General features: G+C 40.6%; 1 protein-coding gene across 1 annotated transcript; it reads left to right on the plus strand.

Annotated features, from left to right (window-relative positions):
* The first annotated feature begins 690 nt into the window (after positions 1–690).
* LOC129397976 (zinc finger CCCH domain-containing protein 11C-like) lies at positions 691–12616 on the plus strand. Its single transcript, XM_063605325.1, has 2 exons — positions 691–5554; positions 5922–12616. The coding sequence occupies exon 2, from the start codon at positions 6445–6447 to the stop codon at positions 8674–8676; it is 2232 nt and encodes a 743-aa protein (XP_063461395.1). The 5' UTR covers positions 691–5554; positions 5922–6444; the 3' UTR covers positions 8677–12616.
* Positions 12617–20456: the final 7840 nt, after the last annotated feature.

The following is a 20456-nucleotide window of genomic DNA, read 5'->3' on the forward strand; positions in this document are numbered from 1 at the left end:
AGTTTTTAATTTTAACATCCAATGTATCCATCTTTTCTTATGAACAGTCATTTTTGGTCCCAATTTATCAAATCCTTACCTGTCCTAAAGTCTTGAAGGTATTATCTGCGTTATAGTCTTAGATTATCTTCTAATTGCTTTATTATTTTCTCTTTCACACTTTTCACAGTTACATCTACAATCACCCAGAATGGATTTTCATGTGTGGTGGGTGGTAAGGGTCGTTTCTTTTTTAAATCGTCAACTTTTTAAAAAAATTATTTTTATACTTTAAGTTCTGGGATGTATGTGTAGAACATACAGGTTTGTTACATAGGTATACAAGTGCCACGGTGGTTTGCTGCACCCATCAACCCATCATCCACATTAGGTATTTCTCCTGATGCTATCCCTCCCCTAGCCCCTCTCCCCCTGGCAGGCCCCAGTGTGTGATGTTCCCCTCCCTGTGTCATGTGTTCTCATTGTTCAACTCCCACTTATGAGTGAGAACGTGCAGTGTTTGGTTTTCCGTTCCTGTATTAGTCTGCTAAGAATGATGGTTTCCAGCTTCATCCACGTCCCTGCAAAGGACACGAACTCATCCTTCGTTGTGGCTGCATAGTATTCCAAGTTGCATATGTGCCACATTCTCTTTATCCAGTCTATCACCGATGGGCACTTGGGTTGGTTCCAAGTCTTTGCTATTGTGAACAGTGCTGCAATAAACATACATGTGCATGTGTCTTGAATTGACCCAGCATCATTTGTTGAAAAGACTATATTCTGTGTGGATTTCAATTTGAAAATTTTATAGAATAAATATTGTATCTATATTTATAACTATGATTTCTCTTTATGTTTGTAAGGCTTAGCAATTAGGATATGCTATCAATTTATCATTTTAAGGCTGATTTTGTCTTTTTTTAAATGTCAAAGTATTTATTTTACCTCAATTGTTGGAAGAACTCATTGGTTGGAGCAGCTAAACCTAGATCTTTGTGGAGAGATAATGGAAAAAATCTGTAATAGGTGTTTGATTTTCTACTTAAATCTATTCACTGATTACTAATTTGCTCAGTTTATTATCTGGAGTCAATTTTTAGTCATTTATATTTCTCCAGAAAATTATACATTTAAAGGCATGTTTTATTTTTACTAATATAAAGCTACATTTAATATTCTGTTAAATGTGTGAACAATTCTTGTAAATACTGTTTTTCATTTGTAGTTTTGGTATGATTTTTGTTTTCCTATTGTTACGGTCTGTATATTTTATAAAATGAATGTCTTTGATTCTGTTATCTATTGCTGTGAAACAAATTACTCCAACACTTAGTGGCTTAAAACAACAAACATTTAGTATCTCATGCAATTTCTGAGGCAAGGAAATCTAGGGGCAGCTTGGCTGGTTCAACATCTCTCACAAAGTCACAGTCAAGCTTTTCTTCCTGGGCTGCCATTGTCTCAAGGCTTGGCTGGGGCTGGAGAATGCACTGCTAAGCTCACTCACTTGGATACCGACAGAGCTCGATTCCTTGCTAGCTCTTGGCTGGAGGCTACATTTCCTTTCTTTCTTTCTTTGAGACAGAGTCTCCCTCTGTTGCCCAGGCTGGAGGGCAGTGGTGCGATCTCGGCTCACCGCAACCTCCTCCTCCGGGGTTCAAGCAATTCTCCTGCCTCAGCCTCCAGAGTAGCTGGGATGACAGGCGCCCGCCACCACGCCCAGCTAATTGTTTGTATTTTCAGTAGAGACGGGATTTCACCATGTTAGCCAGGATGGTCTTGATTTCCTGACCTCATGATCCGCCCACCTCGGCCTCCCAAAGTGCTGGGATTACATGCGTGAGCCACCGCGCCCGGCTGGAGGCTCCATTTTTTTTTTTTTTTTTACCGTGCAGCCCTCTCCATAGAACTGTTCACAATATGGCAACTTGCTTTTCACTCCTTTCCCCTTCTCACTCCTCTTTTCCAGCAATAGATCAGAGAGAGAGAGAGAGACAAAGACACAAAGAGACAGAGAGAACAAGAGAGCTCAACGTGGAAATTATACTCTTTCAAAGTCTAATCTCAGAAATGACTTACCATCACTTCCACATCTGCTATTGTTCAAACAGACTAACCCTGGTATAGTGCGTGTGGGAGGAGACTTCACAAGAGTGTGGGTACTCGGAGGCAGGCAGGGTCATTGAGGGTCATCTTGGAGGCTGGTCACCACTGATCCTGGTTATATACATATTTTATATATATATTATATATTTTTTATATATTATATGTATTACATATATTTTGTATATATAATTTATATGTAATATAATATATATAAAATATATATAATTTATATATATAATATATATGTATTTTTTAAGACAGAGTCTCATTCCATCACCCAGGCTGGAGTGCAGGGGCACGATCTCGGCTCATTGCAGCCTCCGCCTCCTGGGTTCAAGCGATTCTCCTTCCTTAGCCACTGAAGTAGCTGGGACAACAGGCATGTGCCACCATGCCTGGCTATTTTTTGAATCTTTAGTAGAGATGGGGTTTCACCATGTTGGCCAGGCTGGTCTCAAACTCCTGAGCTCAAGGGATCCACCCGCCTTGGCCTGCGAAACTGCTGGGATTACCGTCGTGAGCCACTGCGCCCAGCCTGGTAATAGTTTTGTTGTGAATTCTATTTTTTTCTGATATTAATATTATTTTCTACTTTTGATTTGTGTATTTACATATATATATGTTTACATGATTTTTATCTTTATATTTTTAAACTTTTAAAATGTCACTATTTGGCTGGGTGTGGTGTCTCAGGCCTGTAATCCCAGCACTTTGAGAGGCCAAGGCAGGTGGATCACTTGAGGTCAGGAGTTCGAGACCAAACTGGCCAACATGGCAAAACCCCGTCTCTACTAAAAATGCAAAAAAACAAAGACAAAAAAAAACAAAAAAAAACAAAAAAACAATTAGGGCATCGTGGCACATGCCTGTAATCCCAGCTACTTGGGAGGCGGAGGCAGGAGAATCTCTTTAACCCAGGAAGCGGAGGTTGTGGTGAGCCAAGATCACATCACCACACTCCAGCCTGGGCAACAGAGTGAGTCTCCATCTCAAAATATATATATATATATATTTTTTTTAAATTAAAATGCCACTCTATTTTAGCAAATCATGGGTTTTGTTCATTGAATCTGAAAGTCTTCAGTTTTCCATAGAAGAACCGAAAACATTTAAATGTACTGTCCTGATACTTGGCCTTACTTCTTATTCCTCTTATTTTCAAAAACATTGTTGAATTATATTTGTGTCTTTATTAAGATGATGTCCAAACAGGAGTTTAAAATTTCTTCTGTATAATCATGGAACATTCTCTGAACTGGCACATTGTAGACACTCAATAAGTATTTGTTGAATCAGTGATACAGATAGATGGATGGTTGGTTGAAAGAGGAATGATGCCGCTTTGCTAGGGGAGGTGAGTGTAGGACTCCCTCCCTCAAAGTAGTCTGTTAAACAGGGAAGTGGCTGCTTGGTTATCTCAACAAGTATTCACTCCATATTTTGAGCTAGACATAATCATTGAAAGAGAGCTAGAATGCCTTCCTATTGACTTCCTGGTCTGCTGGGAAATTTTGCTTCCTTCTCCCCCAGCCATCCAATTTTTCAAGAAAAATTTTCTGTTTGCCAGCTTATTTCCCCAACTCCCCTACTCTTTTGCCTTTCCTACCCTCTAAAGAGAGTCTAGGTCTCACAGGTGATCTTTTGTAGCTCTGTGATGCCTAATAATAGAACGGAAAAGGAGATGGGGAAGAACTGACAGAAAGACTAAAGAAAGGAATTAACTAGCGAGTGTAAATGGAGCTGCCTAAGGATGCAATGCAGGGGAAAAAAATAAAAATAAAAATAACACACACAAAAAATGGATGGGGACTACATGCTGAAGGGACTCAAGTCAAGAGGGAGAATTTGGGCTGCGAGTCAGCCAATGAGAGATTCCAAAAGGAATAGAAAGTGCTGAGAAGACAAAAGCACATGTAGCCTGATAAGGGCATGGTGACCAGGAGCTCAGGTCCCTCAGAAATGAGTGTCTAGTTCATGCCATCAGGTAAGCTACTAAGACTAGCAGAGCTGCAGCCTGATATAGGAGGAATCCAGATGGATAATGGAGGAAGGAGATGATGAGTATCAGTTGCAGCCCTGGGACTGGTGCAGAAGCAGGGGTGGAGTTCCTCCTATTAACTTCCCCTATTGTAGATTTCACTGGGAAGAGATGCCTCTTGGTACAGTGGAGGAACTGCTCCTTGAATGTATTCAAGTGGCACATTTGGCTCCTTGAAGTGGATCCAAGTGGCACATGGGATAGATGGTGGTAGAAACAGAGATGTGCATCTCAGAAGGACATGTTGTCCTTCTGCCAGTTATAGTTCTGCCAGTAGATAGCCTCTAGGGCTCAGCCCCTTCAGGGATTCTTTTAGCTGCAGAGGTGCAGCTTAAACAGGTGGCCTTAAGGTGGCCCTTAACAAGTGGCCTTAAACAGGTGGCCTGAAAAAGGTGGCCTTAGCTAAGGCCACCACCCCCATCCCCTCAAAGGTTGGCATGCAGTGACTGATGGAGGGCCATGTTCACCCTAAGTGAGGCAACTCCAGCAGGCACCTACAGCTTCCTGTGGAGTTGGCTAAGGCAATCAGGTCTGCATCACAACCTGACTTCTCCCTCTGCTCAATTGTTTTCCCCTTCTTTTCACAGCTGTTGGTCCCAAGGGATACCCTAGAAATATACTAAACGCTAAACATTGTTTCAGGTCTGCTGTTGGACAACTCAACCCATGGCAGTGCTCTGTAAGACTACGGAGATTTTGTGGGATTAAAACTAGTAGAGGGTATGAAAGCCTTTTTTTTTTTTTTTTTTTTTTTGGCAGATGCAGTATTCTGAGAAATGGATTAACATGATTTAAAATGGTGGCCAAGAAATATGATTCTTCTTATTTCATTGGAAGGCCTGGAAGTGTAAGAGGCTAAAATATAAAAATCTGTTTGTATTGACTTATTTTTCTCCTGTTATGGCTTGTACTTTGCTGATCCTTTGCATTTTAAATAATTTTTGTTAGGATGTTAGACATTGTAAATATTTTATTGAAAGTCTAGATTTGGGGCTGGGTGTGGTAACTCATGCCTGTAATCCCAGCACTTTGGGAGGCGGAGGCGGGCAGATCACGAGGTCAGGAGATCGAGACCATCCTGGCTAACACGGTGAAACCCCGTCTCTACCAAAGATATATGAAATTAGATCTTAGGCATCGCGTCATAGAGGAACTACGTCTTCCAGAACCCTCGCGCCCTGCGTCGTGCTGGCACTTTTACCGGCCGGGCCTTAGAGCGGAGCCTGTAGCCGGGCGCCATCTTTGACGCTGGCAGTCTTGGTTTTCTGCTAGTGCTGCTGCTGCTCGGAGGACGACGGACGGCAGCGGCCAAGCAAGAAGAAAGACGTAGCAGCAAGCGGGAGTCGGGGATAGTGTCATCGGTTCGGGTCCCACGACTTTGGAGCTTGTCTCAAACTCCACATACAGAAAGCCACCGACCTTATTCCGGTATCCTACACCCATTCCCCACCCTCATTACACTCCCACCCCTGGCCCTCAGCGTGGGAGTCAAGAGCAACAGGGACACTTCCGTACTCCTTGTAGGATTGGTGAAACCGTAATGAAGAACACCCCTGAACTCCCATAATCGGTGCGGATTCCTGTGGGGAAGGCCTATAGTGTTGACATCTTCCAGGCCTTGATTCTGGACCTTGAGAAGGAGGCTGTGGAACTAGAGATAGCGATGCTTTTTAGGATTTGGGGATATTCCCTGCCCAAAAAATTCCTGGAAAATTGACTAGTATTAAGTGTGAAGAAATCTTGAAGACCAGAAATTGGATCTTACTGAAAAACTGATGTTTTTTTTGTTTTTCAGATTATATTGTTCAGCTATGGAAGATGGATTTTTTTTCATGATCCTTTGACTCTCAAGTTCATCTTTAAATGAACTCTTTTTTTTGTTTTTTTTCTTTGTTTGTTTTGTTTTGTTTTTGAGGAGATAACTAACCCTAGCTGTCTCCAGTCTGACAAAGGTTATTTGAATGGACTTAATCTCCCAGTAGTTGGGAGATGTTTTAAAAACACATGCTGTGTTTGAATTGTGGCTGAGAGGTTTTCTTGGCAATGTGAGGAGGAAAATTTTTTCTGCCTCATTATTATTAATTCATGGATTGAGTGTTGGTTCGACCTACAGGCGTAATAGATTGGAACTCAGTGAAGACACAGACGTTCCTGTTGAGAGCAACCAGCTAATGATTACAGTTTAAAGACAATTTCTGTGATCAAGTTGTCATTTGGAAGATTAAACCCATTTCACGAGGACTTGGAGCCTTGTCCTTGCTTTGAGGAAGCAGTGGCTTGTTTCAAGAAGCCACTTCTGATCTAAGAATCTACCCAGCATGCCTAATCAAGGAGAAGACTGCTATTTTTTTTTCTATTCTACATGTACCAAAGGTGACAGCTGCCCATTCCGTCACTGTGAAGCTGCACTAGGAAATGAAACTGTTTGCACATTATGGCGAGAAGGGCGCTGTTTTCGACGGGTGTGCAGGTTTCGGCACATGGAGATTGATAAAAAACGCAGTGAAGTTCCTTGTTATTGGGAAAATCAGCCAACAGGATGTCAAAAATTAAACTGCGCTTTCCATCACAATAGAGGACGATATGTTGATGGCCTTTTCCTACCTCCGAGCACAACTGTGCCTGAGTCACCAGAAGAGGAAGTGAAGGCTAGCCAACTTTCAGTTCAGCAGAACAAATTGTCTGTCCAGTCCAATCCTTCCCCTCAGCTGCGGAGCGTTATGAAAGTAGAAAGTTCCGAAAATGTTCCTAGCCCCAAGCATCCACCAGTTGTAATTAATGCTGCAGATGATGATGAAGATGATGATGATCAGTTTCCTGATGAAACCAAAACACCTACCCTGCAACCAACTCCTGAAGTTCACAATGGATTACGAGTGACTTCTGTCCGGAGACCTGCAGTCAATATAAAGCAAGGTGAATGTTTGCATTTTGGAATAAAAACTCTTGAGGAAATTAAGTCAGAGAAAATGAAGGAAAAATCTAAGAAGCAAGGTGAGGGTTCTTCAGGAGTTTCCAGTCTTTTGCTCCACCCTGAGCCTGTTCCAGGTCCTGAAAAAGAAAATGTCAGGACTGTGGTGAAGACAGTAACTCTCTCCACCAAACAAGGAGAAGAACCCTTGGTTAGATTGGGTCTTACTGAGAGACTGGGGAAACGAAAATTTTCGGCAGGCGCTGACAGTGATCCTCCATTAAAGCGTAGCCTGGCACAGAGGCTAGGGAAGAAAGTTGAAGCTCCGGAAACTAACACTGACGAAACACCAAAGACAGCTCAAGTTTCCAAGTCTCTTAAGGAGCGATTAGGCATGTCAGCTGATCCAAATAATGAGGACGCAACAGATAAAGTTAATAAAGTTGGTGAGATCCATGTGAAGACATTAGAAGAAATGCTTCTTGAAAGAGCCAGTCAGAAACATGGGGAATCGCAAACTAAACTCAAGACAGAAGGACCTTCAAAAACTGATGATTCTACTTCAGGAGCAAGAAGCTCCTCCACTCTCCGTATCAAAACCTTCTCTGAGGTCCTGGCTGAAGAAGAACATAGGCAGCAGGAAGCAGAGAGACAAAAAAGCAAAAAGGATACAACTTGCATGAAGCTAAAGACTGATAGTGAAATTAAAAAAACAGTAGTTTTGCCACCCATTGTTGCCAGCAAAGGACAATCAGAGGAGCCTGCAGGTAAAACAAAGTCCATGCAGGAGGTGCACATGAAGACGCTGGAAGAAATTAAACTGGAGAAGGCACTGAGGGTGCAGCAGAGCTCTGAGAGCAGCACCAGCTCCCCGTCTCAACATGAGGCCACTCCGGGGGCAAGGTTGCTGCTGCGAGTCACCCAAAGAACATGGAGGAAAGAAGAGAAGATACTTCAGGAAGGAAATGAAGTTGATTTTCAGAGCCGTATTAGAATGGAAGCTACAGAGGCTTCAGTTGAGACCACAGGAGTTGACATCAGTAAAATTCAAGTCAAGAGATGTGCGACCATGAGAGAGATGCGCATGCGGAAACAGCAGGAGAGGGAAAAATCAGTCTCGACACCTCTTCAGGGAGATGTAGCCTCTTGCAATACCCGAGTGGCAGAGAAACCAGTGCTCACTGCTGTGCCAGGAATCACATGGCACCTGACCAAGCAGCTTCCCACAAAGTCATCCCAGAAGGTGGAGGTAGAAACCTCAGGGATTGCAGACTCATTCTTGAATGTGAAATGGGCAGCACAGACCTTGGAAAAAAGGGGTGAAGCTAAACCCAAAGTGAACGTGAAGCAATCTGTGGTTAAAGTTGTGTCATCCCCCAAATTGGCCCCAAAACGTAAGGCAGTGGAGATGCACCTTGCTGTCACTGCCGCTGTGAAGCCACTCAGCTCCAGCAGCGTCCTACAGGAACCCCCAGCCAAAAAGGCAGCTGTGGATGCTGTTGTCCTGCTTGTCTCTGAGGACAAATCAGTCACTGTGCCTGAAGCAGAAAATCCTAGAGACAGTCTTTTTTTCTTTTTCTTTTTCTTTTTCTTTTTTTTTTCTTTCTTTCTTTTTTTTTTAATATACTGTAAGTTTTAGGGTACACGTGCACATTGTGCAGGTTAGTTACATCTGTATACATGTGCCATGCTGGTGCGCTGCACCCACTAACTCGTCATCTAGCAGTAGGTATATCTCCCAGTGCTATCCCTCCCCCCTCCCCCCACCCCACCACAGTCCCCAGAGTGTGATATTCCCCTTCCTGTGTCCATGTGATCTCATTGCTCAATTCCCACCTATGAGTGAGAATATGCGGTGTTTGGTTAGAGACAGTCTTGTGCTGCCTCCAACCCAGTCCTCTTCAGATTCCTCACCCCCGGAGGCGTCTGGCCCTTCCTCACCCCAAATGAGCATGAAAACTCGCCGACTCAGCTCTGCCTCAACAGGAAAGCCCCCACTCTCTGTGGAGGATGATTTTGAGAAACTAACGTGGGAGATTTCAGGAGGCAAATGGGAAGCTGAGGTTGACCTGGATCCTGGGAAAGATGAAGATGACCTTCCGCTTGAGCTATGAGAAATGATTGATAGCTGAAGGTGGTAGTGAGGACACTTTAAAAAAAAAAAACCGCCAAAAAACTGGACTTAGTTTCATCTATTGTAACATTTACCTGAGACGATCATTTCTTTAGTCTAGAATTTGCCCCAAATCAGAAGTATACCTCTGAATTATCTGTATGTGTCCTGGATTCCTTGGGGTCAGATTTTTAAAGTTACTTTATAACCATTTTGTCCATTTGATGCCATTGTTTATCATCTTTTGAGAAAAAAGTTCTGTCATACCCTTCTCTCCACAAAAAAGAGACTGAGAGGGAGATCAAGTGAAAGGGTGTAAGCAAACTTAGTGACTCCTTGAGGTGTTTGTCAGTTTTGGCTTTTTTCTCCTTTGTTGTATTCTTTATGTATTGTCTTGATGTACTTAATATTACCTGAGTTTGAAATGGATGAAGACAGCTGCTACCATTAAGGACCAAATTTTATGCTACCACTAAACAAAAATACCCACTCAGTCTGCGTTAAATTGTATGTCTTTGTAAAGGTATTTAGAGATTCAACTAAGCTTTAAAGAGGGCTGAGCAGCTCAGGAAGCCTGTAATGTGGGCATAACTCTTTGGACCTGATCTTGATGCTTCTGCTGCTCTGTTGGCCTCTGAAGAGCAATATCTAATTTATTATTACTGTAATTTTTTAAAAGGCTTTAAAGTGCCTCAGGGGTCCCCTGAAACTAATTTTCTATTTCTGGGATTCCCTGGATTCATTATATGAGATGGTGACATGATTAGAGGAATTCTTTTTTCGTATGAAAATTGTCCCTTTTCTTCTTCAGTACTTGCCTCCTTGCTGGCATTGAATTAACACAGGGACAAAATTTGGTTAATTTTTTATTTCTAATTCTCCCAACAAACCCCTGTTGCCCAGTATTTATGTGGTGGCCTTTAACCACCTGAGGGAAAAAATGAGCTTATTCAAGCTGCCAATATTTATCTATGGGCTGTAGCAGTACACCGAATTGTACTGTGCCAGGGATATTGAGATGCTCTGGGGGTGTATTGTATACCTGCCAGTTTTCTTCATTTCTGAATTGAGTTTTCTTTTCTTGATGTTGGTTTCCTTCATATCACCTCAAGGTTTAGATTTGTGAAGGAATAAGCATGACGGAAATAATAGTCTTGAAAGGAGATATGTTGTATATAATCAGAAGGAAGAGGAAGGAAGGATTTACCCATTTTGATATTTTGCTGTAGGTGGCCAGTTTTGTTTCTCATAGGGAAATCTGACCCACCTGTCATGTTGGCTCCTAAGGAACTGCTGTTGTAAGCGGCTCATCAAGAGTTGAACTTCACGTAGCCTTATTGGGAATATGGAAAAGGAAGAAAGCCACAGGACTGCCCATTCAGTCTTGTTAAGATTGGGATGATTCTGCACAAGCAAAAATGACTTGAAATTTATGTATCGACACACCTCTAGCAATCCATCTTCAGCTGACTGAATGTTGTATGATAGCCCTTCTCCAAAGCAGGGGTAGAATGTTCAGGTTTCACCACGGATTTTCTACTTATTTCGCTTTTGGAATCAGCTTACAGATTCCAGGTCCCTTTTGTATATATTCTTTATTCTTTTGCTTTTTTAAAAAATAAACTTGTATTAGTCAATGTTTCGTGTTCCGCATTATTTGAACCATTTGCCCTTACAGAAAGAGAAATACTTGTTTGTGTTTTAAATACAACCGATGTAGGAAAAAAAAAAAAAAAAAAAGAAAGAAAGAAATTAGCCAGGCGTGGTGGTGGGTGCCTGTAGTCCCAGCTACTTGGGAGGCTGAGGCAGGAGAATGGCGTGAACCTGGGAGGCGGAGGTTGCAGTGAGCTGAGATCGTGCCACTGCACTCCAGCCTGGGCAGCAGAGCAAGAGTCCGTCTCAAAAAAAAAAAAAAAAAAAAAAAAAGAAAGTCTAGATTTTGTAGTCTTCCTCTGGAAAGCCGAATTTTGTTTTGCCGGGGAGTTCAGTTACTTACCATTCAACCTGATCCTTTTTAAGCGTATTTTTAAGTTTGGGAGTATACGTCTAGAGTAAGTTTTTCTTTAGGGCTAATTTAATTATCCTTTTGAAGCACGCCTCTTCAGGAGGCTCGAGGAAATATTCAGGGTGGTCAGCAATGCCTCCATTCTGGCTGGCTGCAACTCAACCCCCAGCTCACAAATCCCAGTAGCTGTTTTTGCCTGGCCTCATAGAGTTTCATTTCATGCATATGTAGCCTAATATTCAATGAAGGACTCAGGATAGCTGCCTGTATAGATTTCTGGAGTTCTTTCTCTCTGTGCCTCACATTTCAGCTCTTTTAGCTCCTTTAACTCTGATCTCTGTCTATTAAATTCAGTAAGTTGGATCTGCCTTGTCATGGTTCCTCCTCTCTTACTGCAGTCTTGGAAGTGCCTACATCCAGAAAGCCATGTTGGTTATAGGGCTTACCTCATTTCTTTTCCTGTTCTGAAGACTCACACTTCTGTGCTGTGTCTGTTTTCTAACGTCTGAAAACAGCTGTCTCATGTATTTTGTCCAATTTCCTAGCCGTTTACGGCAGAGAGACAGATTTTTTACCAGTTATTCTATCACATTGAGAAGTGACAGTCCCTAAACTTGCTCTAAACATGTTTAGATTTAATGTGAACAACTAATGTTTCCATTTTCAGTTTCTCTTAGCAGTTTTCACGAGCTTCAATCCGTTAATTCTCAAATACATCCATAAATCACTTGGAATATCTTAATGCATTGTATGAAAGATAATTCCTCCTCTGTACCCATCAGCAGCACTCTTCCTTTAAATTGTGGGATATGTTTTTCTGAGACTGTGGCTTTAGCGTGTACGAGAACAATTCAGTTGTTATCCCCTCATTTTGGGGAGTAAAAATCATAAGAACGAGGAGCATTATAGTATCTCATCTTGTCCAACAAAAACCTAGGTAACTTTGGAAGTTTTCTTCTCTCTCCCCCACTCTCCCACTTCTATGTGTGTATAAGTGTGTTTATTGAATAAAGAGCCTTTTATTTTTATTTATTTATTTATTTGAGATGATGTCTCACTGTCATCCAGGCTGGAGTGCAGTGGTGTGATCTCAGCTCACTGCAGCCTCCACCTCCCGGGTTCAAGCGATTCTTCTGCCTCAGCCTCCCTAGCAGTTGGGACAGACTACAGGCACATCCCACCACGCCCAGCTAATTTTTTGTGTTTTTATTAGAGACAGGGTTTCACTTGTTGGCCAGGCTGGTCTTGAACTCCTGACCTCAGGTGATCCACCTGCCTTGGCCTCCCAAAGTGCTAGAATTACAGGCGTGAGCCACTGCCTCAGGCTGAATAAAGAGCCTTTTAGATAATGTCTTGCCTGACAAGTTTAAAACAACTTTCTTACCAGATATGCCATAATAAAAATCTCCAAGAAATTTTCCTTAGGCTACATCTCAATGGGCCATTTACTACTATATCAATAAACTTTATTACATAATAAGATCTTGGTGTTTATCAGAAAGGGATTTGAGCCAGGGTGTTTTAAGTTGATTAGTATCTTGAGTGAGAAAGATCTCTGTTTTCATTAGCCTTCTCAGAAAAAATTCCCCCTATTTATCAGGAATGCAAATGTTTCAGATTGAAGTGGGTACCCAGACATAGCTCAACATTGCACAAACAGGTGCCAAGGGGAATCTGTTTCCTTTTCTATCTAACTCCAACTCCTTTGAATTTTTTTGACAGGTACTTAGAAAAACTGGGATTGACAAAGTGATACAGTTTGAGTTATATGTTGCCATAGAAAGAGGCAAGTTGGCAAATATTTTGGTAAATCATTTCAAGATAGCTTTGAGGAGGTCCTCAAAGCTTAGTATTATACATAGAGCAAGAGGATTATATGAAGTATGAAGAGAAAATTTCTTCTGATTTTCTAAGGAAGATATTGTTTAAGATCCAAGACTAGAAAACCAGTTGAATAATGTAATAGTAGTGCTTGGGCGAATCAAACCTTTTGGTGTGTTAAGTTTAAATTCTCAGGAGGATCGGGAAATCCATGGAACCAGATGGCTCCTAATTGTTTACAAGGAGAAAAAAGTCATGCAGAGGTTGAGAATTGCATGGTATTAAAACCTATAGGGTTAAAAAAATTAGAAAAAAACTAGTGTGGAGTTTGGAGTATTTCAACTGGTAATCAAATACAGAATGTTATGAGATAGCTGATGAGATATTATTTCGCTAGATTTCCTCAAATAAATAAAGGCTGTTGATGGTTCCATCAAGACGGTTTTGCGTGTAGGGAAATAATTAGCATGTGTTTTATTTCCGTTAACATATGTTCGTAATTGCACCCATACACTTCCTTAGAAGGGGAAAGTTTGCAGGCCTCTGAAATGACCATTGTACTTCCATAGCAGAATTCAAAACCAACACTATAGAAAGCATCTATAGCTGCCTTAAAGAAAAAAATTGGTGAATCAGCCAAGGGTGACGGGAAACATGGGGCCTGGTAGACTTGTCATATCTTGTTACAAATGTTCTCAAAAAAGCATTATTCATGTGCCTCTGGTTCCTACGACTAGATATCAGATATCACCAAGTCTCTGTCACTGAGGAGCTTATAGCTTAAAAGGGGGACTTTTAAATAAGTAAGCACACTAGTAGACATTAATCAGCTCACCAACCCCAAAATATTGGAGCATTAGGAAGAACTGAATTCGAATCTTTGCTCTGGTACTTAAAGTGTGATTATGGGAATGTGTTTTAATTTTAATGAACATCAGTTCCCATCTCAGTTAATAGCAACCAAGCTTCCCGGTAAAAATTCTATGGTTATCCTTTATGTATCTTTCCCCTTGCCTCTTACTGCCAATTTAGCAGCACGTCCAATTGATCCTACTTTCAAACAGACGTGACTACTTCTCTCCCTTTCACAGTGACATCCAAGGCCTCAACATCTATTGCCTAGACAATTGGCCTCCAGTCTACTTCTACTTTTGTCTTCCTCCCCTTGATCCCTGTTCAATTTTTCTTGGTTGAATAGCCATATTGATCCTTTCAGGATGCATTGGATCACAATACTATCTTGCTCTAACCCCTTCAGGTCCCTCCCATTGCACTGGACTATACAAACTCTTGGCTGGGCATGGTGGCTCATGCCTGTGATCCCAGCACTTTGAGAGGCCAAGGTAGACAGATCACTTGAGGTCAGGAGTTTGAGACCAGGCTGGCCAACATGGTGAAACCTCAACTCTACTAAAAATATAAAAATTAGTCAGGCAAGGTGGCATGTGCCTGTAATCCCAGCTACTCGGGAGGCTGAGGCAGGAGAATTTCTTGAACCCAGGAGGCAGAGGTTGCAGTGAGCCGAGATCATGACACTGCACTCCAGCCTGGGTGATGGAGTGAGACTCTGTGTAAATCTATCTATCTATCTATCTATCTATCTATCTATCTATCTATCTATCTATCTATCTATAGATATATCTGGGATTAGTGGTGACCAGCTTCCAAGATGACCCTCAATGATCCTGCCTGCCTCCGAGTACCCACACTCTTGTGAAGTTCCCTCCCTCACACACTATGCCAGGGTTAGTCTGTTTGACTAACCCTGGTTAGTCAAAAACAAAAACAAGGAAATAAAAAAACCCAAACTCTTCAGTATGCCCTTCAAGGCTCCACGTGACCTTGCCGTGTCTACCTCTTCTGCCTCATCTGAACCTTAGCTCTTTCCACACCCTTCTCATTCTGCTACAGTCATCTAGTTCTTACTGTTCTATGAGCAGCTCATTTGCTAAGCTCATTTCTTCTCCAAGGAGTGGCTCCATTTCTCGAGCGATTCCCATTTCCACTGGCTGGTTTATCATTATCATATAAGCTCCATGTCTAACTCAAGTGTTACCACTTCAAATGGGTTTTCACCATCCTAGCTAAAATAGCAGCCACTGTCTCTCTTGCTCTGTTTTATATCTTCATGGCAATATTGCCAACTGAAATTTTATTATTATTATTTTAAAATATTATTTATTTCTTACTAGAAGGTTAGTTCTGTAATGACCAACTTTTCCTGTCGTGTTCACTATTGTTTTCCAAGCGCATAATCGATACCCATTAAATATCTGTCAAATGAATACATAATTTTTAATGGGGATGATAAATAAAATATTATTTTTTGAGGAGGGAATAAAAGAACATACGTATATCTATAAATACTACGCTTGATCTTCGCCAAAAGGCCGAGAAGCGATACGTATATCTATAAATACTTAAAAAGTATGAAGTACTACAATATTAATATTCATAGATATATAACTAAAAGGGTTGGATGGTAAACAAAGTACTTGGACATGTTTCTGGTAAGTTTCTCTATGAGCTGGGACATAAGTTTTACATTTAATCCTATTTTCTATGTCAAAGGAGGATAAGTGAGTTTTACCCATTGAACAAATAGACCCATTACTCATATTTCACAATTAGCTGCTTTATGCATATTTGACCAATGTTGCACTTTAAGCAATTACAGATAACACTTAGTCCTGGACTTACAGATGGTTTGACTTATGGATGGGGAACGCAGTAGAATATTGTGTTCCCAATAATGCTGCCTATTTACAAAAGCAGCGTTTCCATCCTTTTCATTAGTTAAAAGTGAATAGTTTTTACTAATTAAATTAATATTTAATATTTAATTTGTGTCAATTAAATATGCACGAATTCTGCACAACCCTCAGCCCCCTTTTGCAGATTCTGATATGACAGTTGAGTATTATTATATGAGTAATGATAACTGTCAGGGCCAATGTTGGAAGCAACCATGTGACCTACTAATACAATATTTATCCTCTGTCCCTTTGATTTTCTGTTTAGTAGGCTCTCCAAATTATCACTCATTATGTATCCCAAAGCAGAAATCAGTGTAGGTAGCATTACTAAACTTAGCGAATAAAAATATGGGATGCCAAGTTAAATGTGAATTTCAGAAAAACGAGTGCTTTTCTGGTATAAGTATGTCCTATGCATAAGTATGTAGGGGTACAGTTTTGCTAAAAATTATTTATTGTATATTTGAAATTTATATTTAGCTGGATATCATGTATTTTATCTGGTAAACATATATATAGGATATAGCCAGTGACATAATTCCTGATGCCATCACTGGTCCTTTGGCTCAGACCACAGTATTTCTAATATCAGCGGAGCACAGCTAGATTGTTCAACTGTTGCATCTGTTAAGGTGGTTAGAAGATGGTATTTCATGGAACAAGAATATTTACTATGCCTTCCTTTATCTAAGTGCCTTTAATATGTTTCCTTTTATTTGAATACCTTTGAGTGAGAAATAGACATAAAGGAGAGTTTTCCTATGATGCCTGACTAACTCTGAATACTTCCTGGCACTTGTAAGATAAACTTGGTCATGATAAATTAAGTGATCAGTTATTGCTCCCAAGGTTTCTGTCATCTGGGTTTAGGGTCAGAGGTGGATTTTCTGTGAAGTTAGGAAAACTATAGCTTTAGGGCCGTCACTCGCATAGGTCACTTCCATGGCCCCGTGCCTAATTTTGCATTCTTTTTCTTAAATACAAAACAAAGAGACCTCCCACACTCTATAAGTGCCATGAAAACCTGCATTCTATCCCCTCATCCCCCACCCATGTCTAGGGATAAACAGTCTAGCATGCTAGCTCTAGATAATTGCTGCTTTGGATAATTTCCAGATAAAATGCCCAAATTGACAAGACAAATGTTTTACATGTAAACAAGTTGCACTTACTTATCTTAGGCCCCCAACAACCTGATTCATTTCAGCTATTGGCTTTTTCTTTTCTCTATGGTCACAGTTATCACAGTATGCTCTCAGGAACATGGGGGCAGAGCTTCAACGTTAAACAGGTCTTTCTGTTTTCCTTTCCACTGGGAGATACCTAGTTCAATGTTCCTGTAACCAGTTGGAATATATGCCAATCTCAAAGTTAAATTCTGGCTCTTTAGGAGGGAGCTTTCATCTGAAGACCTGGGATCTTCAGATTATCACTGCGTTGTCACTTCCCCTAATTTAACAGCTGCTTGTTTTGCTTTACTCCAGTCCTCAACCCCCAGATGAGGTAGTAGAGATTCCCTACTGTTTCGTGGAACACCAGCAACATGGACACAAAGGCAAACTCCAGCTTTCCTCACACCTCTTAAAGAGCATCTTGAACCCTACAAGTCTAGATGGCCCTGGCCTATTCCCTGGGGGATATTTTTTCCCCATAGGTAGGGCTGGTGAGATATTATGTTGGAGTCACCCGGGGCCTATTCTTGTACCTCTTCTGTCTTTCTTCGGGTACTTTCATTCACTTGGTAATCCCATCTTTTGTCATGGCTCTAAAAACCATCCAAATGTTGACAGCTCCCTAGTTTATATCTGGGAAATTATAGGAGGGTTTAGAGTAAAGAAGTGACCCCATACATGCGTGATTAACACATGCTTAAAGGATCAGCCCCGAATTCTCCCTTGACTCAAAACTTATTCAACTGTCTATCTGGGTGTCCTTTAGGCATCTCAGACATACTGTGATCACAGCTGAGCTCCTGATCTTGCCTCCAGACATGGTCTTTCTGCAGTTTTCCGTATCTCGATAAATGACAACTTCATCTTCCCAGTGTTTCAGGGCAAAAATCTTGGAGTCATTTCTGACTCCTCTGTTATTCTCACGTTAGCTGTTCAAACTATCTAAATAACAGTCTACCTACTAAATACCCTTTGTCTCTACCTTCAGAGTATATCCAGAATCTGATCCCTTCTCAGTATCTTCACAGCAAACACCTGGCCCAGGCCACCTCATCTCCTACGTGGCCTTGTAATTGCCTCCTAACTGGTCTCCCTGCTTCTGTTTTCAGCCAGCTTTAGTCTGTACTCAATGTAGCAGTCAAAGCAGTCTTTTCAATACATAAGTCAGAGCATGTTAGTTATCCTCTGCTCAAAAGCCTCCAAGAGCTTCCCACATTAATAGGAATAAAAGCCCAAGTCCTATAATGGCCTGCAAGGTGGTATCTGATCAGACCCTCTGCAATGACTATTGTCCTTGTCTTCTCAAATTTTATCCACCACCCACTCCCCTCCAGCCTTGCTGACCTTGCTGTTTTTCACAGAAGCCAAACATTTCCCCACTTAGTGCCTTTCCATTGGCTGTTCCATCTGCCTGGGTTGCTCTTCCTTCAGGTGTGTCTATCTGTGTGTGTGTGTGTATGTGCGTGTGTGTGTATACATGCTTACATGCTTCCTTACCTCCTTCAAGTACTTTCTCAAATGTTACCTTCTCAATGATCACCCCATTTAAAATCAAAACCCCCCCTCCACAATTGTTAATCCTTGTTTTGATTTTTCTCCATAGCATTCATTACTTCTAAGAGAGGTTTTTAAAAATTTTTTATTCTGTCTCTTCCAATTAAATATAAGCTCCATGAAATCGGGTTTTTATCTGTTTTCGTTCCTGCTCTATCATTCCTAGCACTCAGAATAGTGCCTGTCACAAGAAATGGAGGGCACTCAACATATATCCATTGAATGCATAAAACAGGATAAGAAAGTCTTAAACATTTGCTTAATGTGTCTTCATCAATCCTTAAAGGTTCAAAAGCACTCAACCCTCTTTCTCTTCTTTGGACTTCCCCTTATGGTATGTGTGTGTGTGTGTGTGTGTGTGTGTGTGTGTGTGTGTGTGTGTGTGTGTGTTTTCCAGCTAAAACCTAATATCCTTGAGTTACACCATTAAGAGAGTTGCAGCTAGCTCTTCAGAAATCTTGTATCTACTGAACTCCAAGAACATCATTTATTCAGTACCCAAGGATGGGACATAGCCAATGATGATGATGGGAACATTTTCAGGAACTGTGCTCACTCACATAGATTTTTGTTCATGGAATAAGTTTCTGAAGGTCTGTTTATCAGGGTAAAACTTCAGTCCTGTATCAACTAACAATCCCATACAGAAGGGTCACTGTTTACATTTCTCCAAAGCCTGGTCAAAATAACTTTGACTAATTTGATTAAATTGATTGATAACTCAAAGTAAATCATATCACCAAAACACTTCTCATTCCAATGCTTGATAGTTATGGAATTTGCTGAGACCACCCACTGAATACCCGTTCAAATGAATGGAATCTCACAGAGCACACATAATCATCTCTGACTTTTGTAGCCGTAGGGATACATTAATACCTGTGCCTCATACTTAACTGAAAATCACCAGTTGTCTGCTGAGTAGTTTACTGCATGTCAAATCTGAGGTCCAGTGTAATAGACTGTTTTACTACTTCTATTCAGAATTTTCTAATTCATAGACATTCTAATTTTATTTGTCTTTTTCTCTCAAATACCATGATAGGGTGAAAGTTTGAGCTTTTGTATCTTAATGTTTATTGAACATTAAGATACATAGAGAATACTCTACTATACATAAATGCATACCACTCAATGAATTGTCCTTGGATGAACATTGCTGTAAAACTACTCAAGTTAAAAAATAATATTTCCAGTATCCAGAAGTCTTCTGATGTCTCCTCCCCATCACTACTCCCTTCTTCCTCCCCAATGTAACTGTTACGCTCATTCTAACACTGGAGTTCAGTTGTGTCTCTTTTCCAACTTTCTATAAATGAAATCATCTGTATAAATCTTGCATCTGGCTTCTTTTGCTCCATATTATGTTTGTGAAATTCATCTATATTATTGAATATAATAACTGTGGTTCATTCAGTATTACTGCTTCATAGTATTCCACTTTATGAATTTATCACAATATATTGTTTCTAGCTTTTCATTTTTATAAATCATGTTGCTCTGGGCATTCTTGGAAATATTTTTGGTTACCATGATCCCCTTTCTGTTGAATATACACTTTGGAGTGCAATATCTGTGTCATAGGTATGTACATGTTCAACTTTAGTAGATAATGTAAGCAGTTTTCCTAAATCATTGTCCCAATTTAACTCCCACCAGCAATATAAGAGACATCCTATTGCTACATATCCATGTCAGCAGTTAGGATTATCTCTCTTCTTTATTTTAGTTATTCTCCTTGGTAAATAGTAGTAGTATCTCATTGAGGTTTTAATTTGCATTTCTCTGACTACAAATAAGATTGAAAATATGCAGATATCCTTTTCCTGAAGTGTCCACTCAAGTATTTCCTTCTTTTCTCTATTGCATTATTTATCTAGTTATAGTTAATTTGTAAAAGTTTAAAAATTATTTATCTGGATGCAAGTCTTTTGTTAGTTATGTGTGTGGCAAATATCTTTCCTCACTCTGTGACTTGTTTTTGTAGTCTCTAAATGG

The sequence above is a fragment of the Pan paniscus genome, chromosome 5, assembly GCF_029289425.2.
Source record: "Pan paniscus chromosome 5, NHGRI_mPanPan1-v2.0_pri, whole genome shotgun sequence".
Classification (NCBI taxonomy): Eukaryota; Metazoa; Chordata; class Mammalia; order Primates; family Hominidae; genus Pan; species Pan paniscus.